The 17,893-nt window shown below is 48.1% G+C and overlaps 1 protein-coding gene across 2 annotated transcripts in view; it reads right to left on the bottom strand.

Moving 5' to 3' along the window:
- Window positions 1-10,013: 10,013 nt before the first annotated feature.
- The window catches only part of LOC137417471 (choline transporter-like protein 4), an 80,437-nt gene continuing 72,557 nt past the window's right edge, over window positions 10,014-17,893 (bottom strand). Inside the window, exons 18-22 of one of the 2 annotated variants that reach the window (XR_013621223.1) lie at window positions 17,789-17,859; window positions 15,712-15,800; window positions 14,110-14,194; window positions 10,831-13,362; window positions 10,014-10,772 (exon numbers count right to left, since the gene is read on the bottom strand). Coding sequence is in view for 1 of the 2 variants with exons in the window: in XM_078767540.1 (XP_078623666.1) it covers window positions 13,238-13,362; window positions 14,110-14,194; window positions 15,712-15,800; window positions 17,789-17,859 (370 nt within the window). In the remaining variant the exon portion in view is untranslated. Of the gene's footprint in view, window positions 13,363-14,109; window positions 14,195-15,711; window positions 15,801-17,788; window positions 17,860-17,893 lie in introns of both variants that reach the window. The other variant, XM_078767540.1, reaches the window with a different exon arrangement.

Raw genomic sequence — 17,893 nt, 5'->3', positions numbered from 1 at the left:
CTCTCACACCTGGTGCCACCTGCACCCTTCTCTCCCCAAGCGCATTCGCGCTGATCCACACACTCACTACTCACACACTGCTCCACACACCTGTCCAGTTGCACACCTGTGCAATCACACCTGTTCCATCCTCACACACACACGGCATCATCTCATCTAACTACTCCCCTCTGAAACTTGCGCTTCCCAGTCGTCCCTTTAAACTATTGCGCTCCCTCGTCATTATCATCCATACTAATCTACCTGCGTCCCCACTACAGGTATCAGTCACTAACTAATCTCAACGTTACCTACTGTCATCTTCGCTAGATCCCTATCAATATAACCTAACCCACCCGGGCTAGTTTTCACTGCCATACACCCCATAAGCTATTGCTCCTTTGCCCCCCGCATGGGAAGGATGATGGATTTGCCATCCCACCACATCGGGGGTCTCTCACTACCAATTTTGCACATCAAATTTCAACAAATTAAAAATTTGCCAATCACTGCCCATCATCTGCCAATCACTACTGCCAATCCCTTGCCAATCATCAAATTTTGTTTTTCTCTAATTTTGGGGCCAAAACACTATCCTCATCACCCAGTCTCCTCACTAATACCTCTCGGTGCGCCAATCCCTGTCCAAAGCCCGGCTTCGTAAAGCCAAGCAATGGATGCTGGTTGTTTTGTGCCTGCGGCTGGATGCGTCCGGCACTCGGTGCAGGGACGGGGGCTTACCCGGGCCGAGATCCCACGCATCACCTCGGCGTGGAGCCATCCAATGTCCCGATCTCGACCTGCCGGAATGCCTCAACAAAAGGTGGTCGCCATGACGACCCTTTCTATCAGGCTGCCAGCTCCGCCTAGTGGAGCCTGGACGCGGCCGTTCAAAGCGAGGCCCGGCACGCACCGAGGGCCTGCTTCGGCTAAAAGTCGCTCTAACCTCTAACCCGTTTAATGTCGATGCTTCACCTGGACGCTTACACCCCGCAGCCCGTTCCTTGCTCACACATCCAGCTGTGCCCATGCTCCTCGTACCGTTCCTTACACACCCAGGCACACCCATTCCACTCACAGCCTTGGTCACACACCTGACCACCGAACACTTTGGCACACATTCGTTGGTAGCACACCTCACCAAAACACCTCTTCGCACCCCCTCCTCGGTCACCTCCTCTGTGACAATCACAGGTGTGCTCTCATTCGCACACCCAACCACGTGCCTCACCACCAACTCCAGCGTGCATTCCCACTCACGCTCTACCATTCCAGGTGTGCATCCTTCCATCCCAGGTGTACATCCTCGCTCACCTGTCACAACTAACTCACGCTCCATGTCACTCTCACTACTTTCACCTCCATTCCTGACAGAGCACTCACCCTTACTCTTGACAGCGCACTCTTTCCCCATGCACCTGTCCGTCACACACCTTTCTCGCGCACACTCCTGCGCACACTCTCCCGTCACACCCTCTGTAACACTCCCCACAGGTGGACACTCTTCCTTACTTCTGACAGCGCACTCTTTCCTCATGCACCTGTCCGTCACACACCTTTCTCGCGCACACTCCTGCGCACACTCTCCCGTCACACCCTCTGTAACACTCACCACACCACGCTTCCATGTGCTCCCTCGCACACGCGCTACGACCGACTCACTCTCGCCAGCACACTCACTCCTTGGCACGCACTTTTTCCTCACACACCCCAGAGTCGGACTTTCTTGCACACCTCCATTTTCGCACACCAGACCTGTCGCACACTTCACCCACGGCCTCTCACGAACACCCGGGTCCATCTCGACCCCCAAGCTTATTAAATCCCCTGGCGCATCATACGCACGACCATATTGGTCACCACTTACACCGGGTCCTCTTCCTCTTCGCTTCTCCTCCATCACCTGCGAATCCCTCATCCGGTTAACGAGCACATCACGATCCAAACACAGACTTTGGACCAATTCTTTTATCTCCTCTTTTATCTCTTTGTTATCCCCTCTCCGTCGCTTCTTAATTTCGCTCACCCCCTCTTCCACTTCTTTCCGTGTCGCTTTCAACCCTCCTAATACCGCAGTGTTCCTTTGAACCTGCTCCACTAACTCCGTCTGTCCCACCGTCAGCTGCTCCACCTCCTGCGTCAGGTCCTCTATGCCCCCTTGTAACTTTACAGTCCCCTTTCTCACCTCCTTCTCCATGTGCTCCTTACAGTGCCTCACCTCCTCGCGCACTCCTCCGACCTCCTCACTCACACCTCTTCTAATCTCCTCTCCCTCTACCCCATTTTTCACTCCCTCTATCTGATTCTCCTGGGCAGCCATTCTATTTTCTACCCCCGTTAACCCATTCTTTACTTCTTTTATCCCGTTGTCTAACTCCTCAAAATTATTGTCTAACTTCCCAATTTTCTTGTCTAACTCCTCAAAATTATTGTCTAACTTCTCAATTTTCTTGTCTAACTCCTCAAAATTATTGTCTAACTTCTCACTGGTACCCCTCGCTTCGTCCCTCATTACCCCCATTTGGCCCTCCAATCGCTCACCCTGAGCATCCATCCGGTTCCCCAACCGCTCACCCAATCGCTCATTATCAGCCCTCATTTCCTCCCTCATTTTCTCGCTATTCTGGGCCATAAGGGCCTTCATTTGTATGAAAAAAAACAAGTTCCAATCCACCGGGGGCGCTGCCACGGTCGCTGGCGCGGTGATCAGCGAGGCGCCATTTTGCGCGCCCGCTTCTTCGTGCGTGACGGCGCTATTTTGCGAACCTGCCGCCCTCACTGCTTCGCTCTCCTCCTGTCCCTCATTTTGGTCCTGGATCGACCCTACCTCACTCTCCCCTACCGGACCCCAGCCGTCTTGATCCGCCATAGCGCGACTTGCAAAATTCGAGTTTCGTAAAACAAAACAAATTTCGGCCGCTCCAAATTTTGACCAAATTTTTTTTTTTTCTCTATTCGTTTTTTTTTTTTCTTCAAAATTTGGTCGGGCCTCGAATCTCACTCCCGACACCAATTGTTACAGATACGACTTTGATGGTATGGTGGGCCGAGCGGGATGGCCGCCGTATCCGTACAAGTTACCCGATTGTGCCCGAATGTTGACTAATCGCGCTACGCTGGCTCAATAGGAAAGAGAAGACACCCGGCTGGGTTATAATGACACAATACGACACCAGGGTTTCGATTCTCAAGTATATTCGTACGGAAAAAGGTTAGATTACAGGGGCTAGAGGTATATTACAGGAAGACAGGCACTTAGACACACTCTTATATTATCCCCGGACAGACGACAGACACACGGGACAAAATGCTGACTCACACGGGGGTTGATGAAAAGGGGAGGCAGGTCGCGATGGCTCAGGTGCACCTGGCTCAGGGACAGAATCACGTACGGTGGTGTCCAGAGATGCGTGAAGGTATCACAGCGCTTGTGGGTCGCGACTTTGGTCTCAAGCTGGGGAGGTCGCTCAGCGCTCGGGAGGGTGGCGTCTTTTCCTTCCAAGCTCGGGGCGCATCTCTCGTCACATCCGGCGCGGGGCCGCGTATATCCGGCGGGGAGTGACACGCCCTCGGCTCGTTAGCTCCGCCTCGTGGAATCGGCACGTTGCTTCTCATTGGGTGCGGGGGTTACCGGCTCCGCCCTTGACGAGGGGCCGACAGGGAGCCCCTTCGTGGTAACCCCGTGGAGCGCGTGGTCAATGGTGGCTAACCGAGCCGGAAGGAGGACGCCCACTCCCCATGCCGTCACCGCGCCGCCCCCCTCTTTTGTTGTTGTTGTTGTAGTTGGCGCTTCTTCATGGGGAAGAGATGCGGAGAGGTATGGGGAGGTCCTAAACTTCCTAACAGGTGCCATATAATCACATTCTGGTGCAACGAAGAGTCATAATTAATGGAAACAAGTCCTTAACTGACATAGATTAAGAATAACTAGCAAGATGTCCTATAATTGTCTACGTGTGGTGCGGGGGACCTGGGCACGACATTTAATGGGGGGATGAAGGGGAAGATCGGCTCTAATGGGTGTTGTTTACAGACAATGGGACTAGGGAATGGGGTAAGGGAGAGTTGGGGAGTATCGGAGAAAATAGGGGAATATTTACAAGCGGATATGGAGGCCAAATTCCATATTCGCAACAATATTGTCGCGCAACTCCGGTTAACATTAGAGTTGCGGAAGGCCTAAACGGTCTTATTCGGAGGCACAACCCAAACACGGATTTTACTATGGCCGCGCGGGAGGAAGAAGGAAAATGGAGGCTGCGGCAGAAGCTTACCTTCAGCGCACCGACGTCGCTCCGGTCCTGTAAGGGGATTAACTCAAGCGGGCACAGGCTTAACAGGGGATGCAAATAATACAAGGGTTTATTAAAGGAAAAAGGCAAGGACAGGAAAAAGCACGCGTCGGTAACAAATATCCTAATCAGGACGTCCCCACACGACAGATTTCAGAAACGAGACGAGGGAATATGAATTAATAAAAAGAACACGTTTGTCGTGTAATTGGGAAAGGTAATGTAGTGTGCAGTCTTATCTGTCTGTAGTCTTGCGTGTAACACAGCCCCGCTCGGCCGCCACCAGGCCTCGCTCCAAGCTCCGATCGTTTGCACACGAGGTAGGCCCCGTTCCATGCTCCGATCCTCTCGCCGCCCACGAGGTCCGTGCACCAGGCACCACGCGTCCAATGCAGGCCAGCGAGCTCCACGTAAGGTCGACCCTCAACTCGAGCATGAACACAGAATGACGAAGGACGGCAAAGGGGGGATGAGAGCACGAGTCCACTGCACGCCAAGTGCCGCTTCGAGCCAAGTTCAAGCCAACGAAGCAACTCTCACAATTCTCTCCCTGTCCAAACTCCACTGCTGGCCAATTCTTCTGCTTGCCAACTCACTCACCCCACTGCGTCTCAAGACTCACTGCCAGACGCAACTCACTGAACCAACTGCCATGCAACGGCCTGAACCAACTGCCGCACAACTGCCTGAACCAACTGCCGCGCAACTGCTCACTCCCCAAAAGTCCTGCCGCCCCTCGTATCACTCCGCGGCGGTGACGTCAGCTTTGGCGCGCTGCCAACCAGTGGCCTCCACTGAATCACAGGCCTGTGGTGTGGTCATAGCACGTGGCACTCGATCTGGTTGGGCCCGTCGGAGGTGCAAATGGCGGCGGCCATGCGGCGGTGTCCTGGCCTGGTTTCCTTCCTAAGTCATGTCAGGAGAGGGCGTTATTTAGTGTTGTACTAAAGGTCCTACCTACGTGTCTAAGTGGTGTGCAGTGCCAAAAAGGACAAAGGCTTGGCTGACCAGGTGAGACATACATGGGCGCTACTCTTTAATCCCTAACTCTACTTATCACTCGAACCTCCTGGTAGATTCACAAGTATACATCTTAACCCGACAAACGCCTACACATACTAACTTAAAGGTACATAGTGGGTTCTAGCTATCACGATATCTCGAAGCATGTTACCTATTCAGATCTAGCTGCTCTACATATCACTACCCTGCCAGACATAACAATATACAGAACATAATAATATAGAATATATATATTGTTACGGAACCCAACGTCGGCCTCTGTTCCCCTTAGAGGGGGGGATTAATCCCCTCTTCTATAACTGACCGACGTGGTCCCTGACGCTGCCCAGCTACCTCCGGAAAGGCAGGTGCACAGCCCCGTTCGTACCGCGGACAGATGTTAATTGCCGAGCGGTTTTAGCAACCGTGGCACGAACTATTAACAGAAACTAGACCCGATCCTTGAACGTTGGCCAAATCGTGCCACAGGTTTTCAATGGGGAAAAGACAAAGACGACGGATGTGAAGAAGAAGAAGACAAAAGGTTGGAAATACGAATATTATTTATTACTACTATTTACACAATTAAAGAAACCAAGGAAGAAGGAAGGATAATAAAATAAAATACAGAAGAAGAAGAGGACACAGTGCAAATTAGCTTACCTATTACAGTCTTACTTAGAAACCCAAGGACAAGACAAAAGACAGATTACGAGCACACTTACACGAATGGGGAATGGAGGCAGGAACGAAGGACTGGAAGGAGAGAGGAAGGTTCAACTGGGGCAGATGGTTCGGGCTTGATCCTGCACGGGACGTCGGGCTGGACCTCGACGGTCACCGATGCCACCGATCCTGGTTCCCGCGGGGTAACGGGTCGAAGCTGCCTGGTGGAGCCAACGCTGCCTGGTGGAGTCAAAGCTGCCTGGTGGAGTCAACGCTGCCTGGTGCTGCTCGTGGGGCTCTGTCACTTCCTTCCTCTGGACTCATCTGCCGCATCTCTCTCTCCGACCCTCAAAGGCTTCCGCGCGCGCTTTTATTGCACCTCGGGCGATCAAGCCGCCGGCCTCCAGCACACGCCCATCGGCGAGCTCGCCTCGGCCCTGATTGGCCGCGAGGGCCCACCGATCCCGCCCCCAGAGGAGGCGTTGGCAAGGCCACGCCTTGTTCCTGGCGCTGGGCTGACTCCTCCCACCTTCCGCTCCGAAACAGCCTCGTGCGCAATGGAGTTTTGCGGCGAAAACCACAACCCTAAAGCAGCAGCGGAATGCAGAAAACCGCCCAATGCAGTTGGCAATCGATGACAAAAGGGGATTGTGAAGGGAATCTACCTTATTTGAATTCGGTGCAATGGAGTGTTAATTAATGGAAGACAAAGCCTTAATCTAATACACATAATAAGGAGATAACTACTGAACAAGGAGGAAATCTATGATTTGCTACGTGATTGTATATGGAATAACTACGGGCACGACCTTTGACCTTTATACACCAAATGGAGGAAGGAGGGTGATATTTTACAACAATAAAAAAACACAATTCTCATATCCACAACAATATATATATATATACACACACACACACACACACACACACACACATATATCTTAGATTTTTTATTTATTTATTGGCAGCCCACCCTTTGGGGAAGAAATCGATCCATGGTTGCATTTCTGATTTGTTGATATTCATCATTCTGAAGGGGGCTCCTTCCAAGACTTGAACTGACAAGCTTACATCATCATCTTAAATGCCAAAAAGCACCGTGTGTGTGCGTGTGTGTATTTGCAGGAACATGATAGGAGTAATGGGCGTAATATAGCCTAGTTATATGATTAGCATTTGTTTAGTGTAAGTGTACCGTATGTGTTTCTTCTTTATAATTAATCAATCAACACAGCTCCGCAAGCCAAGCGGATCTCCTCCCCAGACGACCCTGGATATGTCTTGTGACCGCTTGGTCGGACAGCTAATGGCAGCTTCTGTCCATGCATTAGCTGCTGTCATAGGGTGGGCATGTCACGGCATAAATAGTCTGTGGGGAAGACCAATGAGCACGTGATTGTTGAGTGAATAATAACGGAGGGGCAGAGCAGTTGGACAGTTATGCAGAGAGCAGAGAGCTCGGCAGTTTGGCGCAGAGAATTCGGCAATACGGATTGAGTAATTGGTTTGGGGGAGTGGAGAAGGACGTCCTGTAAAGCCAGCCCCAGAGAGAATGGCACCGGGCAAAGCTTGCGTGTACGTAGAGGACACGGGACGCAGACGCGATGCTGCCAGATCCATCTTTGCCCGCAGAGAGCTCCGCCATTCTTAGCTCCCCCGAGCAAACCTTCAGCAATGACCTCACACAGGCATTGTGTGGAGTCAGGCTTTTATCCCTTGCTTTCTCATCCCCCCACTGTCTTCACAATCTGTCCTATGAGTGATTTCAGATATTAAACGTGATAAGGCACATGGTTTTTATAATTCGTGGGCACATGAATTCACATTTATAAGATCGTGGGCACATGGTTTTTATAATTGCACTAGGCATTATTAGTTGGTGCTTCACTGATGTATTTTCACCCTATCATTTGCCCCAAGGACATCTTTTATCTGCTCGGAAGTCAGCGAACATCACCTTTGTCAGCCAACATCTTATTCTTGACGGTCACAATTATTCCCACATTCTTGTGGGGTTGGCTGGGGGGAAGTTTGGCTCAAGTCTTTCACGAACCGTCTGGCCAGGCCTGACGTTCATCTAAGGTTACGGCAGGAATTTGTTATTTGACCAGTGATTTGACCACCTACTCTTCGTGAAGTACATGGGTTCTTTAACGTCCACCAACTAATGTTAGCAGACCGAGTTTAAGGTCCATCCGAGGTACGGCACACACATTGATGAAGCACCCTGGCACAACATTTATTTTTTTTGTATACAAGATCGAGGCTCGTGTAAGAGCTAACATGAATCACGAAAAGACAAACTGACACATAAAACATATTGTAACGGATTTGAGAAGTGTAACGGAATTGAGAAGTGTAACAATTTTGAGAAAGTGTAACGAATGTGAAAAGTATGGTTTTGTTGTGTGTAACACCCTCGTAAAGTAAAGAATGGTCGCAGCTCGTCCTCTTAGTTAATTCCATAAACCTACACACAGGACACGATATATCCTTTTAAATAGTTAGTCCCTTATTCTCTGTGTAGGCTAAGGATGTGTTTCCCACTAGTTTGACTCTTCATTGCACCGAATTAAATAAGAGTAGGCCCTCCGACGCCCCATGGCAGCTTCCAAGTGCCAGGTTTGCACTTTGCTGCATTTTCATCTGCCGTCCACTTTGCAGCAGTTGACTCCATTACGCACGAGGTAACGCCGAAGAAGAAAGGCGGGTCTCCACCTCGTCATAGTGGGGAGGAGTAAGTCGGCCCCGCTCATCCAACCCAGAACGAGGGGTTTGGCTTGAGAGGGCGGGGAGAGAACGTTTGGGGAAGGTTCGAAAAGGGTGAAGGGCGGGGCCTATATAACCCGCTGCAGGATGCTCCCAAAATGAGATGAGCTGAGAGGAGGGATGAGTTCTGGGTCCAGGAGATGTGCTAGAGACGAGCAGGTGTGACCGAGCCGCCGTGAGACGTGCCGCGCTGCAGGAGAAACGGACCGGGGCAACGCAAGGAGCGCACGAGGCAGTACGGAGAAAGGAACTTCGCCCGCGCAGTTTGGGACCAAAGCTCGGCTTCTTGACGGCGGTGCCTTCTGGCCCGACCGTGCCCAGCACCCGCTGAACCTTCCTTGCCTCTAAAAGCCACCCATCTCCAAGCCATTCCTTCCTGCCTGCATTTCCCCGTGTAAGTGTGATCGTCCGTCTGTCTTTAATGTTGTCCTGGGGTTTATTAATTAAGCTTGAATAGGTAAGCTAATGATTTCACTGTGTGTCTGCTCCTTCCATTTTCTGTATATAACCGACTGCTCTCGTTGCTTTGGCTTGTGAAAATACTTAATAAATCCTGTTATTCCTCCGTACTTCTTCTTCTTCTTCATTTGCATTCGGTCACTTTAGAGTTTTCCCGATTGAATAGCGGTGGCGCGATCCGGCCAAAGTTTGGGGTAAATCGGGTTTTAGAAACGGGGAATAACTGTTCGGTCGCGGAGCCTCCGCTCGGCAAATATAACATCTTTAACCGCGTCTGTAACAATATGATAAAGGGAGCGGGAAAACAAGATGGAGAGCAGGGACATCGGGAGATCTGTGGGAGGAGGAGGCATGGGAAGGGGTGGGGGGGGGGGGGGGTGGGAGGTAAAAAACACATGGATACTGCTAGAACTTCCAGGAAAGAAGTAGATATTTCAAAAAAAGTGAATCTGGGGTGAATTAACGGGGGTAGAAAAGATCAAGGTTTCGGATGGTGCAAGATAAGAGATGGTGGTGGACAGCTGTTTTAAAGACCTGGAGGGAGGAGAGGGATTGAAGGGAGTGAGGGCGTTTGTTCCAGAGGTGAGAAAAAAGAGGAATGAAAGAGTGAAGGTGAGCAGAGAGTCTTGATTTTGGCAGTTTAACCATAAGAGGGTTGCTGGCAGATCTTGTGCGACCTGTAGGAGTATTTGGGGGACAGAGCACAGAGAGAGCTGGGGGAGCAAGGCCGGAGAGGAGTCGGTAGAAGACAGAAAGACCACCAACCTGCCTGCGGTGAGTAAGTGAAAGCCGTTTTCATTAGTTATTAACACAAAATAGTTTTCAGTAAAACAATTACTCCAGAAGTTTTGTAATAAGTGTTGTTTATTCGTCTCAGAATAAACATTGTACATACTACTGTATATAATTAATTAATCCACATATGTACAACCTATTCCATCCTACCCAATTAAATATTGCCTTCAGTGAATTTCTCAAAGTGCTTTATGTTTTCACTTGGTATAAATCTAACTTGATTAAGGAGAACAGAGTGTATATAACATTGAGTGTATATAACATTGAGTGTATATAACATTGAGAAAAACAATCGTGAAATCACTGAGAGATATTGCATCGTAACCGATATAAAACTCCATGAGATCCTTTTTGCTATTTTAATTTTCCTTCTCAAAATTGTTAGCATATAATCAGTTGAGTTTAATTTATCAAAGGTTTGAAAAGAAAATGTCGTAAAAACACTCACAAAAGCATCTTATCCATTACCAGATGGGATCGTATACCTTTCCAGGTGACTATCGTATAACTCTATTTATAAAGAGTTTCTTTTTCTTGGACAAGTTTCTGAACTGCATGGGAATTAACCTGGATTAATTTATCTAACGATGTGCTCACTTTAGTGTGTCAAGTGTCATGTTTTGTTTGGGTTGATGCAGGAAATGGTAAATGTTGTCAAATGTCAAATGTTGTCAAATGTTGTCAAATGGTAAATGTCAAATGGTAAATGTTGTCAAATGTCAAATGTTGTCAAATGTTGTCAAATGGTAAATGTCAAATGGTAAATGTTGTCAAATGTCACATGTTGTCAAATGTTGTCAAATGGTAAATGTCAAATGGTAAATGTTGTCAAATGTCACATGTTGTCAAATGTTGTCAAATGGTAAATGTCAAATGAAAGTTCTTCGTCTCTTCAAAAGGCAAGGACTTTTTTTTTAATAAAAAGCTCAAATTAAAAATCTAACCACACCTGTATAAGCTGTCGCTGCTATACCGACCAAGTAATGGTGGGCCCATTTAAAAACAATCGAAAATAAGGTTGGGAATCCCGTTAGTGAAACACGGAAAATGTACATGCAATTCCATTGATCATGACGTCATTGCCAGAACGCGCAAACACCTGCACAAAACATATCGATGCTTTTTCAGAAGACATCATACTAATGGTTTCTGCCTCGAGCTTGCACCTTACTGCTGTGGGCCTTGGTTTCAACTTTGGTGGCTTGGAGCTCGGGTTGGTTCTGGCTCGGAGAAAGTTCCAAGTCGGCTAGGACAAGACAAAAACTATCGGGATGTATTTATAGGACAAGACAAAAACTATCGGGATGTATTTATCATATCTAATCTGTGTCAATCTCCGTGTAGGACAAGACAAAAACTATCGGGATGTATTTATAGGACAAGACAAAAACTGTCGGGATGTATTTATCATATCTAATCTGTGTCAATCTCCGTGTAGGACAAGACAAAAACTATCGGGATGTATTTATCATATCTAATCTGTGTCAATCTCCGTGTAGGACAAGACAAAAACTATCGGGATGTATTTATCATATCTAATCTGTGTCAATCTCCGTGTAGGACAAGACAAAAACTATCGGGATGTATTTATCATATCTAATCGGTGTCAATCTCCATGTAGGACAAGACAAAAACTATCGGGATGTATTTATCATATCTAATCTGTGTCAATCTCCGTGTAGGACAAGACAGAAACTATCGGGATGTATTTATAGGACAAGACAAAAACTATCGGGATGTATTTATCATATCTAATCTGTGTCAATCTCCGTGTAGGACAAGACAAAAACTATCGGGATGTATTTATAGGACAAGACAAAAACTATCGGGATGTATTTATCATATCTAATCTGTGTCAATCTCCGTGTAGGACAAGACAAAAACTATCGGGATGTATTTATAGGACAAGACAAAAACTGTCGGGATGTATTTATCATATCTAATCGGTGTCAATCTCCGTGTAGGACAAGACAAAAACTATCGGGATGTATTTATAGGACAAGACAAAAACTGTCGGGATGTATTTATCATATCTAATCGGTGTCAATCTCCGTGTAGGACAAGACAAAAACTATCGGGATGTATTTATAGGACAAGACAAAAACTGTCCGGATGTATTTATCATATCTAATCTGTGTCAATCTCCGTGTAGGCAGAAGTAAAACCCTGAGCTGTCCTTTGAGGACAGGTATTCAACAACATACACAAACAACAACAAAAACACCACATTGACGTCATATCCAACATTCCTTCTACAATCTCATTGGTTACTGAGTACAAGTAGGAATGTTAACTGAATGGCACGAGTACTTCCTTTCGCATTTGGTTGCAGGGATCAAGCAATGGCCGTCATTTGCCATTTTGTAAACAATCATGACCGACCTTTCCATTAGAGGCCATACAGCAGCTGATTTATGGCCCCAAAGATGATCATTCCTCAAATCTGGTGATGGGTGCCAGCCTCAAGGCGTTCAGAATAACCTTTCTGGAAAATGGTGAAAATCAATAGACCTCATCGCTCAAAAAGGGGAAAATTTCTGGAGACAGAGGGATCCTGCTAGCCTCAGCATATCTACCATCAGAGATAACTTCCTGTTTGTTGGATTATGTCTGCCACCATATTCCAACAATCGATCCTCTGTCGGTTGGATGGAATTTTTTTTTTACACATTTGGATGTTGAGATGGAATAGCAACAGGATTATTTAATTTTCCAGTTCAAACCTGTGTGGCCGATTGGAGAAATCTACATGGGGCTTGTCTTTTCATACACGAGATAATCATTTGATCACCATGTTGGAAAGGAGAAACGTGAAGTAACCTCTCCGATTGCAAAATCTCCCAGCCGAGATGTCTTCATCAGCAGGATAACACAGTTGAGTTTTGGGATAAGGGGTCTTTTATCTAAAATGTTGTACATGCAGAATGCAGCATGCACCCACACCCACACACTCCCACAAACTCCCTTTTTTATACCAACAAATATTCCAGGCTAACAGTCACACTATCCCCCTTTTCTATTCGTCATTGTCTTCCCATAATCCCCAGACCTCTCTCTCTCTCTCTCTCTCTCTCTCTCTCTCTCTCTCTCTCTCTCTCTCTCTCTCTCTCTCTACTCTATCTCCTGAAACCTCAACAAAACCTAAAATCCGTTTCGGGCAGACGACAAGGTCTGAGTATGTGCCATTAAAGAATGTAAACAAAGACGGTAAGAGTATGTGGCAATAAAAAACAAACAAACAGACAAAGCATTTGTGGATCACAGAGAATCGGATGTTACTTCTTTTTCTCTCCACGATTCTTTTTCTCTCCACGATTCTTTTTGTTGAGAATCTTCATCAGCGACTTGGGCATGTGGTAAGGCTTTTGTACCGATCCATCATTTCGTTCCAGGTCCTCCACTTTGAGTCAGGGAGATGGAGCAGGATGGGTGGGGGAGTGAGGAGAGTGGAGGAGGAACGGGCAGGATGATAAACACTTGGTCATTGTGAGTTTAAAAGTTTGTTTCATTCTTCTTGCTCAAAGAGCATCACTGTTTTTTAGTGGTTAAGTTAAGAAACGCGGTTAAGTAATTCTTTAAGTTATCCAGCCCAATTATCCTTCTATCCTAAAGGAGATCTTCTAAAATCCAGGGCAGTATGTTAATAAATAAAGGTAACTGAGGCCTACTCTTTTCAGAGATTCGGGCCTCCCACATCTCCTCCCCCCAAGCCCTCTCCCTCCCACAGATCTCCCGATGTCGCTGCTCTCTACTGTTGTGCTTGTGTGCTTCTCTCCCCATCTTGTCTCCCCCTCCCCTTATTATATGTTTCATGTGTCCGTTTTTTTTTTTTTTGGGGATTAATGTTAGCTCTTACACGAGCCTCGATCTTGTATACAAAAAATAAATAAATAAATAAAACTACACGACTAGTCGAGAAACTTTTTAAGACTACAACACCAGTCCTGGAATATATCGCAACCCCATCACATGCGACATGTTAACTTCACTTTGTCTGACTATTTCCTTCTCAAACGCACTGAATCAATTTTTTAGTGTCCACAAAATATAGAATGCACGACAGACAGTTGAACAGGAATGCTCCGGCATCTCACTGCCCGTTACCTTTATCATATTTCTCATGCATATTGTTGATCGTGTCACTTACGGAAACACAAGAAAAATGTGTCAATGCACATCCCGTAGACGCTGAAGAATCCATGTGCGATCATGTATGCACCCACAATCACCGTCTGCAGGAAGAATATAGGGAGTATGGTCACCTCGTTCAATTAGGCCATAAGCCATGTGATAAATCAGGAAGTCATCATGTCAGACGTTCAATCAGATGAATCAGTCTATAGTTCCTGGTTCTTGTATACATGTCCCCTACCCTCCCTTCCCACACCCTTCTCTACAAAATGCAGGCCTCATGTGAAGGCACCTCCCATGGATAAGGGGATGGTGTGGGGGATCATGTGACTGCAATGTGCAGAAGGTGACATGCAACGTCTTTTTATTAAAGGAGACATGTCCATGCATGTGCAATGGTTTTTCGCATCCAAGAATAAATATATTTCAAACTTGGTTTTGTCTGGGATCAAATCACATCCACAAGCTTATAAGTCGGTGACATGAACCACTCGACAAACGGTGACGTTTACATGATAAACATTGCTTTTTAATTACTATAAGGAGCAGGAAGAGGAAGCAGGACTTGGAACGCTGCTGTAAACACACACAAACAGACTGTTTGCAAATTATATATGGCATGGCAAAGAAATCTATAAATATATAAAAGTACACGGAAAGAGCAAACAATCAACAACAGTGACGACAACGACGTGTTGGAAGACATCCTTCATTTTCCAGGCCTGGTCCACTTCATTGTGCATCGTGAACGAGACTCTCACGTCTTTAGATTATACTGGATGTTTCCCTAGCCTGGATTTCCCATGACAGCACTCTACAAAGGGCATTACTAAAATACCCGGCTCCTGTTTCTTTTACCTATCCCTAAGGCCAATCTATCCCCTACCTTACTGTCTTTCACCTGCCCCCTTTATCTCCCAAGCAATTACTCCCACACTATCCCCGAGAGGGAAGATGTTTGTTTGTGTGTTTTGCAGCCGTGCTATAGTAAACACGTACACCAAGTCCTGCTTCCTCTTCCTCCAGGCAGTAAGGAAGGGCTCTTTGCTACAAGTCTAAAAATGGAAACGACGTTGGGTCTCATTGGTGGACGTTAACGATCCAATGGGATTCTTCTGCAAAGAGTGGGTGAGTTATCCTCAGCACCCTGAACAAATTACTCTTCCTGCCAGTCGAACGTTAGGCTTTGCCAGCAGCCCATAGACAGATTTGAGCCAGAACCATTTCATCCTGCCTGGCACCAGAAGAAGGTGGGAATAATTGGTCATATTAAACAAGTAGAAGAAGAAGAAGAAGAGGAAGAAGAAGGTTTTTTTTGCACTTGCAAGTTTTATTGCTCTTTAATACGCGTACGCCATACAAAAATACGGGGGGAAAAGAGACAGCCATGAAAACATATGCAGGATTCAATGAATCCTGGAGTTTCGTCATCTCGGGTTTAACTTCCAAAAAGTCTCTTTTACCCACAATTGGGAAAGCAACAAACTCGCTCTCGCCGGTCAATAAATCGCCCTGTGACTTGAAGTACAACGGAAGGTTAATTTTACTGTGAAAATTGATGTGATGAAACAAACTAATACTATATATACTCATTCTGTTCAAAAGGAATCATACTTACAAAAATGGGAACCCAATAATAATTGAGCGTTGGTGCTTTCAGGTTCGGGATATTTATTCTCCCCGAGAAAAAGAAGAAAGACAGAACTCCTACAAAAGGAAAACAAACAAAGAAAAGTGAGGGTTAGGGACAATACAGGTTTTATAACTCCAATAAACAGTACACAATTGTGTGTTGGTATTCAAGTCAAATTATGAATTGCTTTCCTAATGATAATGGAGCCTGTTGTTGGCTTAGCGGTTAGGGTGCCGGCTTAGCGGTCCAGGTGCCGGCTTAGCGGTTAGGGTGCCAGCTTAGCGGTTAGGGTGCCGGCTTAGCGGTTCAGGTGCCGGCTTAGCGGTTAGGGTGCCAGCTTAGCAGTTAGGGTGCCAGCTTAGCGGCTAGGGTGCCAGCTTCACGGTTCAGGTGCCGGCTTAGCGGTTAGGGTGCCGGCTTAGCGGTTAGGGTGTCGGCTTAGCAGTTAGGGTGCCGGCTTAGCGGTTCAGGTGCCGGCTTAGCGGTTCGGGTGCCGGCTTAGCGGTTAGGGTGCCGGCTTAGTGGTTAGGGTGCCAGCTTAGCGGCTAGGGTGCCAGCTTCACGGTTCAGGTGCCGGCTTAGCGGTTAGGGTGCCGGCTTAGCGGTTAGGGTGCCGGCTTAGCGGTTAGGGTGCCGGCTTAGCGGCTAGGGTGCCGGCTTAGCGGCTAGGGTGCCGGCTTAGCGGTTAGGGTGCCGGCTTAGCGGCTAGGGTGCCGGCTTAGCGGTTAGGGTGCCGGCTTAGCGGTTAGGGTGCCGGCTTAGCGGTTAGGGTGCCGGCTTAGCGGCTAGGGTGCCGGCTTAGCGGCTAGGGTGCCAGCTTCGTGGTTAGGGTGCCAGCTTAGCGGCTAGGGTGCCAGCTTAGCGGCTAGGGTGCCGGCTTAGCGGCTAGGGTGCCGGCTTAGCGGCTAGGGTGCCGGCTTAGCAGTTAGGGTGCCGGCTTAGCGGCTAGGGTGCCAGCTTAGCGGCTAGGGTGCCAGCTTAGCGGTTAGGGTGCCAGCTTAGCGGATAGGGTGCCAGCTTAGCGGTTCAGGTGCCGGCTTAGCGGTTAGGGTGCCAGCTTAGCGGTTAGGGTGCCGGCTTAGCGGTTAGGGTGCCCGCTTAGCGGTTAGGGTGCCGGCTTAGCGGTTAGGGTGACGGCTTAGCGGTTAGGGTGCCGGCTTAGCGGTTAGGGTGCCGGCTTAGCGGTTAGGTTGCCGGCTTAGCGGTTAGGGTGCCGGCTTAGCGGTTAGGGTGCCGGCTTAGCGGTTAGGGTGCCGGCTTAGCGGTTAGGGTGCCGGCTTAGCGGTTAGGGTGCCGGCTTAGCGGTTAGGGTGCCGGCTTAGCGGTTAGGGTGCCGGCTTAGCGGTTAGGGTGCCGGCTTAGCGGTTAGGGTGCCGGCTTAGCGGTTAGGGTGCCGGCTTAGCGGTTAGGGTGCCGGCTTCGCGGTTAGGGTGCCGGCTTCGCGGTTAGGGTGCCGGCTTAGCGGTTAGGGTGCCGGATCCTAGGATCCTGGGTTTGAATCCCGGTCAATCGCTGAATTAATGCAAGGGGGGTTGACTCAGCCTGCCATCCTTCTGAGGTCGGCAAATTGAGTACCAGATAACTGGTAATTCCCTGTGCGTCACAAAAAGGCGACTAACAGGGTTGGCGGTTGGAAGGGGCATCCGGCCATAAGACATTCCTTCAAAAAGGGGACCACGGTGCAAGAAAAAGGCCAAACCCTGCTTCGCAGGGGAACATGGCCTCTAAAGGTGGTTCTTTCTTCATGATAATATGTAAGAGCAGAATAGCCTAGAGATGTGAGCGCTCACTTCTGGGCAGTCTAGCATGGGTTTGAATCTCGACCTAGCTATAAACTGTCATCCTGGTGTCTCGCATGCTGGGCGAGGCATCAATGTGTGCCTTCCCTGGGATGGACATTAAATGGGCATCCCATCTGCCAGCATTAGTTAGTGGATGTTAAAGATGACATGGTGCCCTTTGTGAAGAGTAGGCCAGTTATCGCCAGCACCCTCAACAAGTTCCAGATTCCTAACCAGGTTCGTTTTCTGTTGGTAAACTCTAAAATAGGACACAGACTCACCAACTCCTCCTACGACCAGCAGCTTTCCCAGCATGAGCAAGAAATCAGTGACCTTGTCCAGAATCACGACCCTGGCAGAGGCAACAGCTAGAATTACAAACCCGG

This window comes from Myxine glutinosa, chromosome 13 (assembly GCF_964187855.1).
Source record: "Myxine glutinosa chromosome 13, kmMyxGlut1.1, whole genome shotgun sequence".
In the NCBI taxonomy this organism is placed as follows: Eukaryota; Metazoa; Chordata; class Myxini; order Myxiniformes; family Myxinidae; genus Myxine; species Myxine glutinosa.
This window is presented reverse-complemented; position numbering and strand designations above follow the sequence as displayed.